General features: G+C 45.3%; 1 protein-coding gene across 1 annotated transcript in view; it reads right to left on the bottom strand.

Annotated features, from left to right (window-relative positions):
• LOC119440752 (neprilysin-1-like) overlaps positions 1 to 20,070 on the bottom strand; it is a 129,859-nt gene that overhangs the window by 88,337 nt on the left and 21,452 nt on the right. Inside the window, exons 2-3 of the mRNA XM_049663043.1 lie at positions 8,461 to 8,744; positions 2,208 to 2,431 (exon numbers count right to left, since the gene is read on the bottom strand). Of these exons, the coding sequence (XP_049519000.1) occupies positions 2,208 to 2,431; positions 8,461 to 8,744 (508 nt within the window). The remainder of the gene's footprint in view (positions 1 to 2,207; positions 2,432 to 8,460; positions 8,745 to 20,070) is intronic.

The following is a 20,070-nucleotide window of genomic DNA, read 5'->3' as shown; positions in this document are numbered from 1 at the left end:
ACAACAGGTGTAGTAACTAAATTTACCACGCATTTCTACCACTTAACTAGCTTTTTACAACTTTCAATGATTCAGACTCACCGTAAGTGCTACCTTTGCGAAGCATGACTGCTGCCGGGTACCTACTGTTAAAGCAGGTGCAGCCGCGCTCTCGGTCAGGTGCACGACAATTACGAGACTTAATTCATGGAAAGAGGTGCATATAATCTACCCAAGGGCGCTCTCACATAATCGCTGCTTCGGGATGCTACATAAGAAATAGCCATCGAGGGGGTGGCCCAGACCCTCTACGTTATAAAACCCCCCAAAAACCGCTCCGCATTGGGTATTAGTGTGGTATAAAACGAATAGGCACAGGTATGAGGAAGTGCCCTTGCTAAGCTTTCGGTCATGGCATGGTCGAAACGTTAGTCAACACAATTTCAATGCGATTAGCATTCTCAGGATACTTCACATAATTTCAGTTACCTATGCCCGTACCTGTCTCTAACCGTTTTCATGCCCAGTGACGCAATTTGTCTGTTATCTTGGGCCACTTGGTATGTGATCGTGGTCGATCCAACGTCGCCTTTCAAGCTTCGTCTTCCGGCTCTCATCATGCCGTCGTTGTGACGTCATCTTCGCCATACAGTGGGCGTCACCCCACTGTGATGATGCCGTCGTGATCAAGCTGTAGCCAAACAACCATCATAACTTCAGAATCGTGATCCCATTATCACCACGCCATCGCCGTCATACCGCTTTCGTCGTTAGATCGATGTCGACTCCATCGACGCAACAGATTCTAAATAAAGGTGTCTTGGTCAATACGCTGTGTCGCTAGATTGCATGAACATTAATTGCATTATTATCGATAGATTGGTTCTCTCGGAATATTTTTGTACGTGTGCCCTATTCTAGTTTTTTTTTCTAAGATGTCACAGAGACTCGGCAAAGCGAATACCTTAATCATAAGTGCAGGATTCGTTGCGGTACTGAATAAGTTCCTCCAGACGCGCCCATCTGATGCGACTGAACGGGCGCGTTTCAGATGTGGCGACATTTGCGCAACGCTCAGTCACACTCGAGAGCGCAGCTAGTCAAGCATTAAGTGCATGATGGCATAAGGTTCTGCTCCGAACTAGAAGGCGTATTTGCATAAGTGAGGCAACTCCTCAATTCGTGGGCTCAGGCAGATATGTAAATCAAAGGTCAGTGTTGGTAGATGTCGGTTTGGCATCTCCTTAACTTTGGATTCATGCGAGAGCCAGCATGATCCTAATCAATATATATTGACGGGACTATTCATTAAAATTTTGAAGGCAGCTTTGCTGACAAAAAGATCTATGTAAACAAGAGTTTGTTTTGCTTGCACTCTTTGTGGTGGATCTAGGTCCCGCACCAGGGCGAAAATACAATAACAGGCACCTATATAGCATGTGGTCTCAGCTTGAAACTGCCAATGTTGCTTTATCACGTTATGCGCAATGAATGAATGAATGAAATATGTGTAGTTCACTTAAAGTTTGGACAGACTTTGGAAAATATACAGGGTGTGTCAGCGACCACTTTCAAATATTTTTAAAGGTTGCCTGGGGCAGATGGCACAAATCTATTTCATGAACTGGTTGGTCTGCTCGAAGAGGCGGACATGCACAAAAATTAAAATGCATAATGGACTAATTGAAAAATTCACTAATTAAGTTTTAAACTAAACACCTCATGGCCCATATTGTAATTTACAAATTCTAGCCGGGAAGTTTTCTAGGCGGATCCACTTGGTACGAATTCTCAGGGTGACACCAGTTTCGAGATATTAATTCCCGAACTTTGCGAAGAAATGCATTTGCGTTCCAACTACTTTCTCAACAAAACGTCGTTTTATGCATTTAAGCACTAAAGTAACTGGAACGCCAAGGCAGTTAAAACTGAATTAGGGATTTTCTGTTAATTAGTTGATTATGCTTTTCAATTTTTTTGTGCAAGTAATGTCCGCCTCTTCGACTAGACCAGCTCATGAACTAGAATTGTGCTATCTGTCACATGCAACCTTTAAATATTTTTGAAAGTGTTCGCTCAAACGCCCGGTATTTCTAAATTTGAATTATGTAAGGACGCACTTTCTCTTCAGCGGCAATTACTTGCGTCCATCGCTTTCGTTTTCAACTTAACGGGGGTAGATGGTAATTCTATGTCGAAGAGTTCAACTTAACGGGGGTAGATGTTACCTCTATGTCGAAGAGGATGGGTATGCCCCAACCAAGGGACATCGAGACGCCAAGTTCGAGGACGTCGAAGCGGACTCCCGGCTCGACGAACGGCCAGCGGAATGGGAACTCCTGGAGCAGCGTGTAGAAGGGCGTCAGGTCGTGCAACTTGATTACGTACGTCGACAGGCAGTAGCGCAGGGCCTCTCCGGCGTATTCGACAACAGACAGGTTCTTTGTGTTTCCTGCAAGGGCGCGTGAGGAAGGTTTCTGTTGCTGTCGAACTGAACTCGATATAATGTGAACATTATGCAGGGACTACTTGGTTAAAGGAACGAACAAAACAATTCCACAGGTTGTAACCCTAAAGTTCCGGCTCCAATGAAATGCGGCCGCCGTGGCCAGGCTTGATCCTTCGACCTCGAGCTCAGCAGCAGCCACTCCATAGCCACTGGTCTACCGCGGCAAGTAAAAGAGCCGAACAAGTGTCATAAAAAGAGTGCCAGTCTTTACAGGTAGTTTCGCCCCACAGCGCTATCGTGGAGGGATCTCGACACATCACATGAATGCACACTCGGAGTTTGCCGTCTGACATAAAATGAACTTACTGGGCGATCTATGCATTGCACCCACCGCGGTGGTACAGTGGCTATGACGTTGTTATGGTCAGTACGCCGCGACGACCGCATTTAGGAGGCGGTGTAATGCGAAAACGCTCCCCAATCCACAGGGGGTAAAATTTATTCTGGAGGCCTCCACTACGGAGTCTCTCATAGCATCACTGTTTTTTGGGGACTTTAAACCCCATGAATGAATAAATAAAAATCAATCATCATGGGACTCATAATATCATTTTGTATATTATGCAATCATCTAGAAAAAGAGGTTTGGTAGCTCGATTTATTTGCTCGCTTGAAACGATAGAACGCTGAAACTTTTTGGTGGTATACCTAGAGGCTGTTTTCGAGGCGTTTCTTAAATGTGCAACCATGGTGTCTTTGCCAAAGGAACTGCAATTTCTTTGTTCGCTATTTCGAGCCATTCCGTCTTGAAAACAGAATGGCTCGAAACAGCTATTTCATTCCGTCTTGAAGACGGAATGAAATAGCTGCCGCTGTGCGAAAGACATAGTCGGGCAGGACCGCATACGCTATTTTGGAGCGGGCGTTGAAGAATCTCACAAAGAAAGCAAAATCAAAACCACGCAGCAGGGTGCTAACTATAACACAATAGCTCTATCGGAAAAAGAAAATCGAGCAAACAAACATGATGGATGTGGCATGGGAAAGCAGAAAGCTTGGAACGGCTTTTTTTTTTTTCTATTGCGAGCAAAGGCGAACCAAAACGAATGTTTGAACAGCCTGCCACCCTAGATACACTTAAGCCTGCTTTTAACGCCTAATACGTGTGTTTACGAATCGACTATTTACGCGGGGTGTTGATTTGATTTGAAGAAAAGAGAAATTTGTAGACGAGGCTGCTGAGAACGTTGGCATGTGTGTTCTTCTTGATGCTTGCGCTCTCTCTCTCTCTCTCTCTCTCTCTCTATATATATATATATATATATATATATATATATATATATTGTTATGAGCCAGTTGTCCGGCAGACAAAGAAGATGCTGAAGCGTAGAGCCGAAGAGACGAGGAAGAGGTGAAACTGTGGTTCGCCATCTTTGTTGTTGTTGGCCAACATTTAGTCTTCTTGTACATAGTGTGAATAAACCCCCTTTTCTGTAAATCTCCCCGTAACAATATATATATATATATATATATATATATATATATATATATATATATATATATCATGATCATCAGCCTATATTTATGTCCACTGCAGGACGAAGGCCTGTCCTGTGATCTCCAATTACCCCTGTCTTGCGCTGGCTGAGTCCTCCCAGTGGCGGCCGGTCCAGACCCATATATATATATATATATATATATATATATATATATATATATATAACTGTTACAACCCGCCGTGGTTGCTCAGTGGCTATGGTGTTGGGCTGCTGAGCACGAGGTCGCGGGATCGAGTCCCGGCCACGGCGGCCGCATTTCAATGGGGGCGAAATGCGAAAACACCCGTGTACTTAGATTTAGGTGCACGTTAAAGAACCCCAGGTGGTCCAAATTTCCGGAGTCCCCCACTACGGCGTGCCTCATAATCAGAACTGGTTTTGTCACGTAAAACCCCATAATTTTTAAATATAAATCTTACAAGGGTCATATATTCGCTATTTTTACATAAATTCTAGTAATACTATATTTGTTACTCAGTGATATTGTTATACTAACCAAAAGTATTGTATTTCACATTGTCATTAGTGGTTTTTGCAGTAGTTAAGGAAGCTTTTTCTCTTTTTTTTCTTTACTGTACTATGTAGTATGACCTGTTTGTTTCTCTTTGAAAACTGTCTGATACAATGCCCACCTGCTTTGGTCTCACTGAGACTGGCAGTATCGCAAATAAATAAATAAAAATAAAATATATGTAATGAAATGTCGTTGCTATATAAATTTTTTTTCTTTATCCGAGCATGAATGTCTGCTGCCATTTTGAGCTTGAAGAAAGAGATAGTTGCTGTAGATGAATATTTTATTGGTGATTAATCCTTCCCACGAGGTAGGTCAAAAATAGAACCACTCACGACTCTCGTTATACAGGGTGTTTCAGCGAACATTTCCTCAAATGTTTAAAAATTGCCTGTGGCCGATAGCACAATTACAGTACACGAACTGGTCTACTTGAAGAGGCAGAAAATATTTGCACACCAAATTGAAATTCATAATCGACTAATTCACAATAAAAGAATTATGTTTTTATTTAGGCGAATATGCATTAGTCGATTATGCATAATGTAATTATTCACGACTCTCGTTATACAGGGTGTTTCAGCGAACATTTCCCCGAATGTTTAAAAATTGCCTGTGGCCGATAGCACAATTACAGTCCACGAACTGGTCTACTCGAAGAGGCCGACATTATTTCTGCACCAAATGGAAATTCATAATCGACTAATTCACGATACAATAATTATGTTTTTAATTGTGCCTGGAATCGTGCTATCGGCAACAGGCAATTTTAAAACATTTGGGGGAAATGTTCGCTGAAACAATCTGCATAACGAGAGTCGTAAGTGTCGAGAGTCGTGAGTAATTACCTTATGGCATATATTTCAAGTTTACAAATTCTAGCGGGGGAGACTGCAAGGCATATCCGCTTGAAAAGAATTGTGTGGATGACACCATTTACGAGATATGCGCCGTGAAACTTGCGTTAAAGATGCACTTTCGTTCAACCTACTGTCTTAACAAAACGCCGTTTTATGTAGGGAAGCACAAAAGTAACTGGAGCGCCAATGCATTTCTCAGCAAAGTTCAGGAATTAATATCTCGAAAGTGGCGTCATCCTCAGAATTCGTTCCAAGTGGATCCGCCTTGCGAACTCCCCGGCTAGAAGTTGTAAATTGCAATATGTGCAATAAGGTAATTAGCTAAAAATGTAATTAGTGAATTTCTGTTAATTAGTAGATTATGAGTTTCAATATTTCTTTTTTTTTGCAAGTAATGTCCGCCTCTTTGAGCAGACCAGCTCATGGACTGGATTGTGCTATCTGCCACAGGCACTTTAAAAAAAATGTGGTTGATCCCTCTTATATAGGAATCGGTATAGAACACGAAAGTGAAACGTGTCTTCACAGAAGTAGTGTAATGTTTATTGCACATTGATATATAATGTCTATTGGTGTTTTGTGGCTAAAGCGCCCTTAGGCGTTGATGCACCCACGCTGACGCCTGGTGGCACGTCTCCTCCATCACGACTACCAACGTCGATGACCATGAGCAACCGTCGTGCATATGGAAGCTGCACTACGCTGCACACGCTAGCACAACGCGAAAGACGAAGCACGTAACTGACACACTAATACAACGCGCAAGACAAAGCACGTAACTGAATCGTCACCGAGTCAAATCAGCGCGTACAGCACGTCGTAATTGCAGCCTCCGCGATCAACTTCAGAAACATTTTCAGAGCTAATTGCGGAGGCCTACCAAGCACTACCAACGCCACCTAGGTGGCGTTGGTAGTGCTTCTTGATGCCAGCGTCCCTTCGAATGCTGGCATCGAGGCGTCGTAGTGCTGAGACCACCGAAGCGTTCACTGTCGGTGCGCGTTAGTGTCATAATGCAGTACTTCTCTTTTCTGCTCGTAGGCGGCGGCACCGCCCCGAGCAAGAGCGCGGGTACACGGAGGAGTGTTAGATATATAAGGCGTGTCTGTGTAGCTCTCTGCAAATGCGTTTGTGGCGCAATGGGTTAAACGCTCGGCGATCTATCGTCGCGGACCGAGAGGTCGTGGGTTCGATTTCCAAATTTTGCATGTTTGTGGAACTTTTTCTTCTGGTTTCTTTCTTTGTATTATGTTCTATGACGTATTTCCGTGACGGAAATACGTCACTGAAGTCTTGGTGGACCCCGGCATAAAACACTTTCGTGTTAAAAACATTTTGGAAAATGTTCCCTGGAACACCTGGTATAGGTTTCGTCGAACTATTACACTGCATGGCGTCTTCATGTAAAAAAAAAAGTGGTACAGGTGTGTTATTAACTGTGCAAGTAACTTTTTCAGTGCTATTTTTGGCAACAGTAACGCTCGTTTCTCCTTAAAGTCGCGGAGGTGAACTTTTGGCTACGACAATTGTTGAGGGCTCAGTACCAATTCTATAACGACCTTGTGACCAAAATGTAAGCATTCGAGCATCTTTTCGCTCTGTACAAACGCGAATGTGGTCTCGAAGACCCGGATTTCATCTCGTAGTTTCATGCTAATCGCTCTCATGCTCCGCACATAAGCACCCTAAGAATAAAATGGTTGTGATTTAACAGTTTCGAGAGTACCTAATTTTGCACGGCACACGGAAGCTTTGACCGTGTAGCAATCACGCGAATTCAGCGCGCAGCGACCTGACACCTCTTTCTCGGTTTCCGTGTTTCTCACGCAGTGTACCAGAACCTGCGTGATATAAACTGTAGTAACAAAAAATTTGTGGGGCAGAAACTTGGAGGTTAGCAAAGAAGCTCGAGAACAAGTTAAGGACCGCACAAAGAGCGATGGACCGAAAAATGTTCGGCATAACTTCAAGAGACAGGAAGAGAGCGGTGTGGATCAGAGAGCAAACTGGGATAACCGATATTCTAATGGACATTAAGAGAAAAAAATGAAGCTTGGCAGGCCATCTAATGCGTAGGATGGATAACCGGCGGACCATTAGAGTTACAGAATGGGTACCAAGAGAAGGGAAGCGCAGTCGAGCACGGCAGAAAACTAGGTGAGTTGATGAAGTTAGAAAATTTGCAGGCGCAAGTTGGAATCAGCTAGCGCAAGATAGGGGTAATCGGAGGTCGGAAGGAGAGGCCTTCGTCCTGCAGTGGACATAAAGATAGGCTGCTGCTGCAGATGATGATGATGATGAATCAAAAATAAGAATGGACTGTGTCGGTGAAAAACTGCTACTATAGTTATGGCGGATGAAACGAATAGATTTTCTTTGCACAGATTTCAGTGAACTTATTTCACACTGCTTGAGTGAGTACCAAACCCCGTAGGCGAATTCAAGGAAGGGGCGAATTATGTTTTTAACGGAGGCATGTGTCCGGACCGAACATCTGTTTAGTGCACGAAGCACCTTGAACTAACGTATAAGGGCTTCAAAGTGCAAATATATTCGGGTCGCGACATGGACAGACGTCAGTGCACTCTCTGTTGCGATGTTTTTATCTTTCTTTCATTCAATTAGTATTTATTTACTAAAGTTATTATTTATTTATTTACTTTAGCATTATCATTTATTCCTTTAGTTTTTGCTGCATAATATTGATAAATGTAGTAGCCGAGGTTCTTTTAACCTCAATCTCCCTATAGCAACACATGTATGGCAGAACAGAAGACAAGAGAGTTTAGAATGTTGAGTCAAAGAATTGTGTAATTCGTTTACGAATTATATGCTCAAGCATTTTACACCAGTATGGAGTAAGCGATATTAGTCTTTAATTAGAGAAAAACTGTTTATCACCTGATTTGTACAATCGCTAAACTTTAGCTGCTTTCCACGAGCTTGGGACATGGCCAGAGTATAAGGAATTTCTGAAACATAACCCTAAGTTAACGCTTTGGGTACCGCGATGTCCATAGAATATAGCGTGCAAGAAGAGAGTTAGGGATACCGTCTGTCTTTGTGCGTGTGCGCGCGTGTTTTCGCGCTCGTTCGTACTGTGTCTGCTGAGCGCCAGCTTGTGGATGGCGGCCGACAGCAGGTCCGTGTGCAGGCGTGAGAACTCGTTGTCCAGTCCCGGGTGGCTGCTACGCCAGCGGCCGCACACGAATCGGTAGAAGTCATCGCAGGGGTCGGCCGCCCAGTCCAGCGACATGCGCACCTCCTCGCCGTAGTCGTAGGGGCGCCAGGTGCTTCCGCTGCGCCACCAGCGGCCTCTACTCTTGCCGCGGCGTTCGAGCGAGGATAGCCCAGAGCGGAGCGCCTCGCCTAGGCTCTGCCACCTGCGGTGTACGCGAATCGCACGTTCACTGCCGTCGGATATTTATATTCTCCAGTGATCGCCACGTTTCACGAGAACTGGCGGACACCTCGAAAGTGTCCGCCTGCGTCCTCATGGGCAACAGCTGCACGACACAGCGAAATGTGTTACAGCGAGCTCTAATAAATGGATGGTGTAGAAAACTTCGCCCGAAGACGCTCTGAGACGTCAGCGCAAAATGTCGACGGAAATTAATGGAGAAACTCCCTGGAGCCAGTCCTGGCAAATTTGAAGGGGATGTGAGGGTTAATTTGTCGTGGGTGACACGGGGACAAAGTTACAAATTTGTGGCATAAATACATGGGCTTTGCGGGATATTGTCAAAATTCTGTGAATTCTGTTTGAGAGCTCTCTTGTGTATATAACAGTGCGTCGCTTCAGAATTATCGGGCGTATCAAGATAAAACGTAGTATTAGAGTGAAATGTGACTTGTGAACGTCATTTGCGCACTAACGTATGTATAACTAGAGCTCTATACATTGGTTCCATGGACGTTGTTGCCAACCTTGGAGGTACTCTCGGAACGCTTCTTCTATACTTACTGGGAAACTGATATGTTCGCCATTTGCTAAGTTCTATAGGTATGTCAAGATGAAAATTTATGAGAATATATATAAACGAGAAGAAATGGAACCGAGGGGCCCGATTTTTATTATCATGTCATAAGAAGCCAACAAACAATGACACCAAGGCCAACATAGGGGAAATTACTTGTACTTACTAATTGACTTAAAGAAATGATAAACTAATGGAAATGAAAACGGATGAAAAAAACAACTGCCCGCAGGTGGGGAACTAACCCACGTTTTCGCATTACGCGTGCGATGCTCTCACCATTTAGCTACCGCGGAGCCGTTTTCCCATCCACTTTCTGGGGTATTTATGTTTTACAACTAGATTAACCCTGGGAGTGTTAGCCAGCGCCACCACTCACAAACCTAGGGGCGGATGTGGAACATCTTTTCTGCCGCAGACGTCACGAGCACGTGAAATACGTCACGTGCTCGTGACGTATTTTTTAGACGGTATATATATATATATATATATATATATATATATATATATATATATATATATATATATGGAACCATGGCTTTCTTATGGTGAGATGTATATATTATATATATACGTCTCACCATAAGAAAGCCATGGTGCTACGATATGTAATCCGGTCTGTATACTTAGGGTTAAATATAAAGTCCTTACGACGAACATCGTGTATTGTTAGAGAAAGAATAAGACGCCGTGTTGTATTGTTTAATCGCCGCTTTCTTTGTGTTGGTATAATACGATCGAAGCGAATAGCGCTTTGCATATATAGGGGCCAGTTATATAGGGGCAGGTCATGCAGGAGCACCAATAGTGGGCCGCATTCCCATATACGTTGAATACGCAATGAAAGCCGCAGTGGGCGTCGCGCACGCATATATACCACGCGTTGGTGCGCCGGTAACTGCGATCGTGTTTCGGGGCGCACATTTTAAAACGACCGCATTCGGACAGAAATGAAAACGTCGCGAAGTGCACATGAAAATGCACGTGGCGGAGTGGTTGCTATGTAGGCTGGAAAATGGAGGCTAGAGGGAAGAGGTAGTGTAATGGCTTAGTGTGAGCGTTACAACTGTTTTGATCAAAGTGGAAACCAGAGCTATTCCGCGGCATGATCAGAAGGCATCGACACTCGGTTTTCCAACGTAGTCTTCCTCGCAAAGGACAGGGGAGAACCCGATGCTGTTTAGTTACTGTGATCTGACCAGAATTGCCGTATTAAGCGTGATATAGCGGTGATGGCTCAAAACGGCCGATTCTGTAAATATCAGCGAGTCGCTTATACCTCCCTTACTTACGGTTCGTATAGATTCTGCGAATTTACCATTTATGAAATTTTGATTAGATGAAATGAAAAAATTTAAACAGTATTTAACTTTAGGCCTTCGTCCAATTTAATAATGCATGTGGACATACATATGTACGCGAGCGACACCATTAAGAAAATAATGAATTGATCTAGAGCAAAGGCGCATGGAACTTGTAAACCAGAGTGAAGTTGGAAAGGTGCTGAAGTAATTTTAAACTTCTAATTCTATACATGTCTAAAAAGTGCTGCTTACGTCATAGTAGAGATGAGGACTTGTTGAAGAATACATTGAAAGGCTTAGATCTTCCTTTTTTCTCGTAACAACTGTCCACCAGATAATTTAAACAAGCTGCTTTAGTATTTTATGAGACTACCAGAAGTAGATACAAACTTCAGTACAAATATTTATTTTGCAGTTTTGTTACAGCACCTGATGCTTGGTAGAACTGTAAACTGCACCTATATATCGACGCTATGTCACTCATGCCCTAAATAAAAGAGAGAGAGAGAGAGATTCGATGACAGAGAAAAGGGAAGTCTGCTGACCGCACCGTAACTGCCAACACGCTGCTGGCACCTGAACGTAGGTCAGTAGTGTGGGGAAAAAGGGCAAGGGACAAAAAGATGACAGGGATAGGGGGAGAGTGTTCCCTGAGTAAAAGCGAAAGAAAATTTCGAGCGTCTAAGCTATACTAAACTCAGCTTATGCCCTTTGGTTAAACCAGCACATTTACACGGTACGCTAACGCCCACCGCTTGGTAACTGCGCAGTAAATAAGTACTTTCACAAGCTGTTAAAAATATTTATGGTACCATAACTAAACCAACCACCAGCAAAAAATGAATGGTGTCAGTGCACAGATGATTGCGTTTGAAAGATAAGGCGGTATGTTCATCTAAAACAAAAGTACACGTGTACATGATCAGATGAGCTAATAAGAGTTTGAGGTAAAAACAAAATTATGGACTTGCCTATATATGAAGAACAAAGCAGTTTTTTTTTATTCTCTACTGTGTGGTTTTCTATAAAGCTTATCTTTACCAGCGCTGTGCCGACCATCAGCACATGTGCAAAATTTGTACAAGTCGCGTTGACATGAACGTGGCAAAGTTATAACGCATTAACATACCGAATAAAATTTTCCGGATGCGTCATCACTCGCATAAATGTGCATCTTTACCCGCTGCGGTAGCCCACTGGCTCTGGCATTGCGCTGTGGAGAACGAGGTCGCGAGTGCGACTCCTTGCACTCGCGTTCTTGCATTCCGCCTGCGATGTATGCGGAATGCAAGAACGCTCGTGTACCGTGCCTTGGGTGCGCGTTAAAGAACTTCACGTGGTGAAAATTAATTCGGGGCCCTCCACAACGGCGCCCCACGCAAGCCTCTGTGTGGTTTCGGGACGTTGAACCTCGCAATATACCACAGATTTGTTTACATTGTCTATCAGGATTGCACCGTAGCGTGCGACAGTTTCAGTGATGCGTCGAAAAGTTAATTAAGCGCTCACTTTCGGCAAATATTTGCGCTGCCGCTCACTCAGCGCGAATGGAGGCGAGGCCATAAAGGTGCTGAACGCACCTGCAGCGCGTCAGCTGTATAGTATATTATTTGTTGTGGCTTTTGCGCCTAAATATCCGGCAAGCTTTCTGTTAATTGCAGGGACGATCTTGCACGTAGATTGTGTTGCTGCATTGGACTTGTTAGTTAGGATGGGTGTCGCAGGCAAATAGCGCAAACTCAATTGTTGCAGCCACAAGCGCAGCTACCTCGTCGACTTTCAGCGGGCTGGCTCTAAGATCTCGAATACATCGATTCCTCGAAGTTTACTTCAGTTTCGATGGCCAAAAATAACGCGTGTGTCATCGCCTCTTACACGCGCCAAAGGAACTCGCGTGTAGCCTGTTTCGTCAGCCGCCATGTTTATTTTGACGTTGCGCAGCCTGATAGCCATCCCGAAGCGAAATACTTCCTATAAGTGTTTATGCTAAAATACCATATAAAGTAACAGCTCTTTTCATTTTCGGTACTTTTGCCTTTCGTCATAGGCTCGCATGAGCAGCTCTTACATGCCATATTGTCCGCATCGGTCGCTGAACGCCACCCAGGATAAAGAAGGAAATAAGATATACATGTAAAGGATCCTTTCGGAATGTGGACCTTGCTTAGATAATCCGCTGAAACGTGTCCTTTAATCTTAACTAGATCCTGCTTGGTGCGTCTGATGCGATGCTTCTTCCCAGCTTAATATTAACCCTTATATATAGAATATCTTTATGGTGATGTGTAGGAGGTGGGCATCAGCGATCTAGGCAATAAAAGTAAGTAGTAGTTTTGTCTGAAAGGCGAAGCATCGATTGCAATAGCAAATTAGTAGACTGCTATAAGAAGTAAGTATAGTAGTTTAATTGGCCGTGTAAAGTTATAAGCATTCGCTTACTAACTGAACAGACATGAACGGTGTCACGCGCGCACAGGTAAACATGAACACATCTCGCTCGATGACCGCGGAAATTCGCTGTGAAAACGCCGGAGTGAGAAAGCGCGCCAGCAGCAGCGGGAAAATTGACCTTCGCGCTGTCTCTCGTCTCGCTTGAACACGAACGTCGAAAGCAGAACGCATAAGAAGCTACGGGCACTCGGCGCATGCACTTTGTCCCCATCGCAGATCGCTTTCAAGATACGGCGCCCGCGTGGCCACGCTGTGAGCACCAGCCGACGGAGGAGAACGCACCCTCCCTCTCCGTCGCATCGCCCCCGTGCCTCGCACGCGCGAAAGACGACCGCGTGCTTCCGGCCTACCTTTGTCCCTCGCGTGCGCTATACAATGAGCCACGATTGCCGGCTCACGCTCGTACGTTTTCACTCGCACACACAGCGTACACCGCGCGGCGACGGCTTTGACGGTGACGCCGACGTCAGAAATGTGCGTGGAGTGTCCATATAATTGCTATCGCATTAAAATTGGGCTCTACTCCACGCTGGGAAGGTGGTTGGCCCGCGAAAGTGTGGTATCACCTGACCCAATAGACCAATGTGACGTAGCAATGCTCTGCACGAAATGATTGACAGCTGCTTCTTGCCTAGCCTGAGAACGACGCTGTTGTGCATATTGACGTTTCTGCTCCCGTCGCCAGTCATCGTGTTCCCGCTGCTCATCGGCAGTCCTAACTATGCGCGGGTTTCCCATAGCGCTATCCCAACACAGATGAAATCATTTGCTAGGCGGGTTCTTCTTTTACACATGAAAGTGTAGTGACGTCACTCCCTGCTTCGTATGCTACAGTTGCCGCCTCCCGACAACTGTAGCTTGTGCAATCGTAATCTTTATCGGGAAATGCATGCGGCGAACGCTACGTTACTTCGCATTGTTCAAACACGCCATATCATCTATCATGTGGTTTTGACACTTGTTTTGTTCTTTTCTTTATTAAAACGAATACTGGCTGTGCCTTGCATGCGTAGTTATAATGGAGATAGACACATTTCGCTTTATTTCGTGGAATGGTTTTTCTGTAGACTTGTACTGTCGACTGTTCTGTCGATGGCTACGAAGAAATGCTGGGATCTGAGCCATATAAAGCTTCGCTGGAAAACAGTGAGAAGACTGGAAGGAAATTGATTAAGAACCATAATTCTCCACCCATGACGTCTTTCGTTCCATTCACACCTGGCCTATTTTTCTTTCTTACGGATTTTGCGAGGGGGCGAGCGAAATCTGTGAGTGCTGGGCTTTATCGCCGATGGACCACCGGTCGTAACAGCACTAAATGCAGTTGCTTCATTTTCCCGTCATTTTCCTTCCTTGTGGGCCAGATCTAAGATGGGAGTGCAAGAAAAGTGCCTTCAGGCGTCGACGCAGGTTTATGCGCTTCGCGAGTACAAGAAATTGGTGGGTCACATGGGTACCTTCACTGGTAAAACTCGCTTTGGGCGATTCGAAAGTGCGATGGACAGTTATGAGATCATGCGAACTAAGGGAGACAGCTAGAAGCTACGATCTCGTAAAAGAGAGCATCCACCGGAACAAGACATACGTAAAGCAACGTAAAAATGTTTCGTAGAAAAGATAAACGAAAGTGTTAAGGCTACATTTTAATGTTTCTGGCTTTTATGTTTCAACGCTTTAGCGTAAGGTTCCTGCGTTGATCCGAACGCCGAATTTGTAGTCTCTTTTTCTGCAAATATTTGCACCTACATTTTCTTATTTTCCCTGAATTTTTTCAATGCTTTTAGTTGGTATGCTACGGAACGTGCTAAAATTCTTATAGGACAAAGAATATAAAATGGCAGTTTCTCCCGGGAGGTGAAGCATCGATTGCGACAGAAAATTAGTAGACAGCTATACGAAGTAAGAATGGCAGTTTTATCGGCCACATTAACTCGTAAGCATTCGCTTACAAACTAAATTAACAAGCCGGGTGTTATGCGCGCGGAGGCAAACAAACCCATCTCACTCGATGAGCACGGACACTAACTGTCAAAACGCTGGCGTGAGGAAGAGCGACAGCAGCTACTAGCGAATTGACCTTCGAGCTGTCTCTCGCTTGAACGCGAACTAAGTGGCGTAAACACAATGCACATGTAGGTATCAGCACTCGGCACATCTAGACTCTGTACTCATAGCAGATCACTTTCAAGTTAAGGCCCGCGCTGACCGCAAATCGCTTTCAAGAATCCTCCGGTGCCTTGCACGTGGTGGAAGACGGCGTGGTACCTCCCCGCCTTCCTACATTGCGGGCGCGAGATCAAACCACCATCATCAGCTCACCCCCGCCCGCTTTCACTCGCACCTACAGCATACGGCGCGCGGCCACAGTGTTATTGCACTCGGAATTTATGCAAAACATCACGGCAACGCCGACGGTGATGACGATGGTGTGCAAATACTCCTGCAGTGTCCATATAGTTTCTATTGCAATAAAAAAAAAAACTAGTTAAATTTATCTACCACATGCCCATGCATGCGAATAGAAGTATGCTGCTGGCAACTCTATGGAGAAAGTCACTATATAACTTCTGTTTTAATCGCTTCCGCTTCACAAGCCTGAAATTTCGAAAAAAAAAAACGTTTCAAATGAGAAATTCTCCAAATGCTCTACAAAATATTCTGGCCAAGCATTTTCATTTTTTTCTACCAATGAATGAATGTATGTCTCATACAATAAAATAACCTCTAGCAGATCATTTTTATTGCGATAGCAATTATATAGACACTCCAGCGCATTTCTGCCATCGCCGTCGCCGTTAACATCGTCGCGCGCGCCGTATGCTGTATGTACGAGCGAAAGCTTATGTGGGTGAACCGCCGACGGCGGCTCAATCTGGCGCGCGCAAGCAGGGTCAGCGGGGAGGACGCGCATTGTCCTCTGTCGCCATCAAAGCACCAAGGGGGGGGGGGGGGGGGGGGGGGCGTACTACTCCGGCGGCTGCTGCTGCGAATGGCGTGGTCCTATCGTTGAGTAGCACTGACAATTGGGCGAGTTGGTACGGATGCATGGTTTTAGAAGGGCGCAACAAGGAAGACGACAGACGAAAGAACACACGTACACAAGGCGCTTGTGTACGTGTGTTCTTTCGTCTGTCGTCTTCCTTGTTGCGCCCTTCTAAAACCGTGGTCCTATCGATCTGAGAAGCGGATTAAGTGCGCCGAGTGCTGATAGCTTTGCCTGCATTGTGTTTTCGCCGCTAAGTTCGCGTTGATGAGAGAGGCAGCACGAAGGTCAATTCGATCGCTGCTGCGGCCGCGCTTCCTCGCTACAGCGTTCTAACAGCGAGTTTGCGCGGTCATCGAGTGACATGTATTCATGCGACATTTTTTTTCCCGCGTTATGAACACAGCTTGAGAATTATGAAAAAAAAAGGTACGGCTATTTCATCGAAGAACCAAACAAGGCCGCATAAGTTGAGGCTGATGAGTAGCGCAGGAACAAGGGAATAGCAGCAACCAAGAGGCGTGCAAGTGCCACCTGGTGCGCGATAGTCGAAGCATGCGCGACCAGCGTGGTTTCGGGGTTCATTCCTCGTTTCGAAAGCCCTTCGCCTGCACCTCCTCGGGCGGTCCTACCTACTCGGTCTCTTTGCCTTTGATGCAGCGCTTTCTGACGACGGATTCATGGCGTGTTTTCGTTAAACTCAGCTAAACTAGGTGCTTCTCTGCGGCTTAGAAATTGGAACGCAATCTGCTAGGTTTCTGTTAAAGCTCCCACGCGATCAGGGCCGATCCCCAAGGGAGCTTTTAGTTTAGGGAGAGAGAGAGAGAGAGAGAAATACGTTTATTAAATCATAAAAAATAGAAAATTGTACATGTATGCAACCCCAGTGGTTCTTCCGATGAGGTGCCTAGATTAAGTTAATGGTTTCGGTTCTTATAAGGTAGGTGAGCAAGCTGTCATATATAGCTTTGCGGTGTTGAGGGGTCCCTCTAGGAAGGATCCAGTCATTGAGTGTGACGACTGAGCTCTGCAGCCCAGCAAGGCAGATTCTTCGCAGTGAGGATAGGCCAGGACATGTTCATAGCAAGTGGTGTGCTGTGGCTGGCGCACCCGTGGTGCAAGTTCCACAGGTGGGGTCACTGTACTGGTGTCAATGTACTGGGCTTTGAACGCAGGCGTGACTGCCGTGCCGGTGCGTAGACGGCGGAGTGCCACGCGTTCCCGGCGTGGAAGCCCAGGAGGGAGGGAGTCAAGAAATGTGTACAGAAGCGTTATAACACGTTATTCACGCTCGTGAACGTGAATGAGCGTTTAAATCACCTCGGGATGCGAGATTCCACGAGAAAACGAAAGCCGAAAGGACCAGAATTGTCCCTGCGTTTCATGTCTGCGTTTTCAAGCGTCTTGCAGTGGTGCTCAGAATTCGGCTAGTTTGCACACGTCAGCTGCGCGTAGAACGAGGGATGTGTGTATATGCCGTCGTTTAGTCTGTGTCATTGAGCCTATTAAAATTAACGTCTTGACGTGTTCGTGCGCTTGTGTACGTCAATATATGTTTGAATCGTTTCAAGGCGGGAGCTGCCGGGAACGGACAGTGCGTGCTTGCGGAAGCCACGCTAATCCAAGACAGTGACAATGTCGGGCCGCCTGCGTGTTACCATGGTCTAGGCCTTCTGCCCTCAATAAATACCAAGAGTCAATCTCCAAAAGACCGCCGAGATAACGCCCTAACTTTGCTGCTGAAGTGAGATAAAAGATAGCGAAAGTCTACAACAACATTCACTTCCCTTGAATGGGGCTAACGGGTTATAAAAGGCTACCCATTCGGCGTGAAGCTGGTAACCCTGGGGCCGCTAGATGGGGCGATGAAGTAGTTGTGGCCGGCTAAAACACACAAGTATCTGTACCTCAAAAGCGTGGACGTGGAATGGGGGAAGAGGTCAAGGAAGTTGCAAACTAAGTACAGGGTAATTTAAAGTGTACTTAGACAACCAGCAATAATAACTAAGAAAGTGAGAGAGGCAGATGCGGTAAATTGGATGCAAAGGGATGGAGACATAAAATGCCACAGAGATTTACAAAAGGGGCAAGAAAGAAACCAGGAGGGAAATCTGAAGGATAACGCAAAAGAGGAGTGCCTTGCTATTGGACGCCGGAGCTGACTGCCTGACGACAAGCATACCGGAGCAAACATGCGCCACAGGATGTGGTATGCGTGTGCTAAAAAACTACGGAAACGATTCGGCGCATCGTAATAGAATGCCAAGATGTTGGCCCAGCGAGACCAGTATAGGGAGTGTCACCTTCCACAAGCATTGGGATTCAAAGATGGAAAAATTAACTGGTCAGCAGTCGAGATAAGTAAGAGACGATTGGATTATTGGTGGTATAAAGCAGGGAAGAGATTGACAGAACCGGAGTCATTGTAAGTGTAGGTAATGGTACAGCATAGTGATAGAGGTTTTAAACGTTAAAATTGAGATCAATATCAGATAGGCAAAAGGTTAGATAGGGATAGATGTAGTAAAACCTGATTGAACAAGCAGGCTATGGACTATTTGACCCCGCCCAGATTCAAAGAGGATAACAATCATCATCATCATCATCATCATCATCATCATCATCATCATCATCATCATCATCGTATAACGATAGTTTGCGGGAGAGCGCGAAAGAAAAACGGCTTCTGGGGTAAAAGATTACGTTACTCGCATACCGTGATTGCAGGCTTTGTAACTTGCCCCGAACTAATGAATAACGCCTTTGTTATTAACAGATTAACAGCGCGATTGCCGACCAAGAGTAGGTTACAGGTCGGGCGGTAACTTCCAACTGCTTTCTTTTTTCTGAGAAGAGTATTTATAACGGCAATAACACGGAAACCTGAAACGCAATGACATGTGATGAACCAAGTAAGGCAGCAAAAAACAAAAGCCAAAAGCCAACAAAGTATATCTGTCTAATCTGAAGGCATGTAGCACGTGTTACATGCAAGAATTGTAGCTCCTTGCTAGATAAAGGAAGACGGAGTACTGACGCATATTGCGTCACAGCGCGCCATTTCAGCGGCTTCTTTTATTTCCCTTGTGAGCCTGTTCCCACCTTTGCCAACGATAGAACAGCACTCAAACTTGGGTTTGCAACCATACCGCTTGCAATGCGTGGCTAAATGTCCCTTTAAGGCCCGCCTTACGTTATTACCATGTCCTCGCAACTGGTCGTTCACGCATCGACCACTTCGTCCAACATAGCATTTTCTGCATACCAGAGGAATCTTATACACCACACCCTCAGCGCATGACACATAGGGCCGACGATCTTTTGTGCGGTATCCGCTCACCTTCAAGCATGGTTACGCTTTCCTTGCACAGTGTCATCAATTTCTCCAGGGTGGAGAACAACACGCCCACGTTGGCCAATATTTTTTTAGACCATGTGCTATGTCATGATTACACGGCATGACGGCTAGCTTTTTCTTTTCGGCGGCCTGTTCCTTGTCTGCCGCGGAAGCCCCAACACGAAGGTACTTTAAGTTCCCGAGAATGCACTCAGACTGCGGTTGGCGCATGCTGCGGACACCCGGAACGAACGAGGCGTCGTATCGATCTGTTCCTCGAAGCTAGCTTTGACGGCATGCGGGCAAGATTTCTTGAGCGCATTTTCTAGGAATGATCCCGCTGTTGCTTGTGTTACCAGTTTTGAGTGTGCTTATGCGCGTGGCAGGATGGGTGTCGTCACTCGGGACTCATATTGCAAACAAATGTGATGCTTTAGAAAACAAAGCTCTAAATCCAACAAACGCATTTGCGTTATCGCATGGCACTTCCTGCGTTTGTGTAAGTGGAGCAAGGCAGGTATTGAACATATCTAATACCTTACAAATGTTTTATAGACACTTGTGTGATCACAATTAAGTAGAATGAGGAAATCATCTACGTAGCGAAACAGACTCACAATGCCTAGTTTTTGTTGTAACTTCTGCAACTGTCGATGA

The sequence above is a fragment of the Dermacentor silvarum genome, chromosome 2 (assembly GCF_013339745.2).
Source record: "Dermacentor silvarum isolate Dsil-2018 chromosome 2, BIME_Dsil_1.4, whole genome shotgun sequence".
Classification (NCBI taxonomy): domain Eukaryota; kingdom Metazoa; phylum Arthropoda; class Arachnida; order Ixodida; family Ixodidae; genus Dermacentor; species Dermacentor silvarum.
Note: the sequence above shows the minus strand (reverse complement) of the source record. Positions and strands in the feature narration are given on the sequence as shown.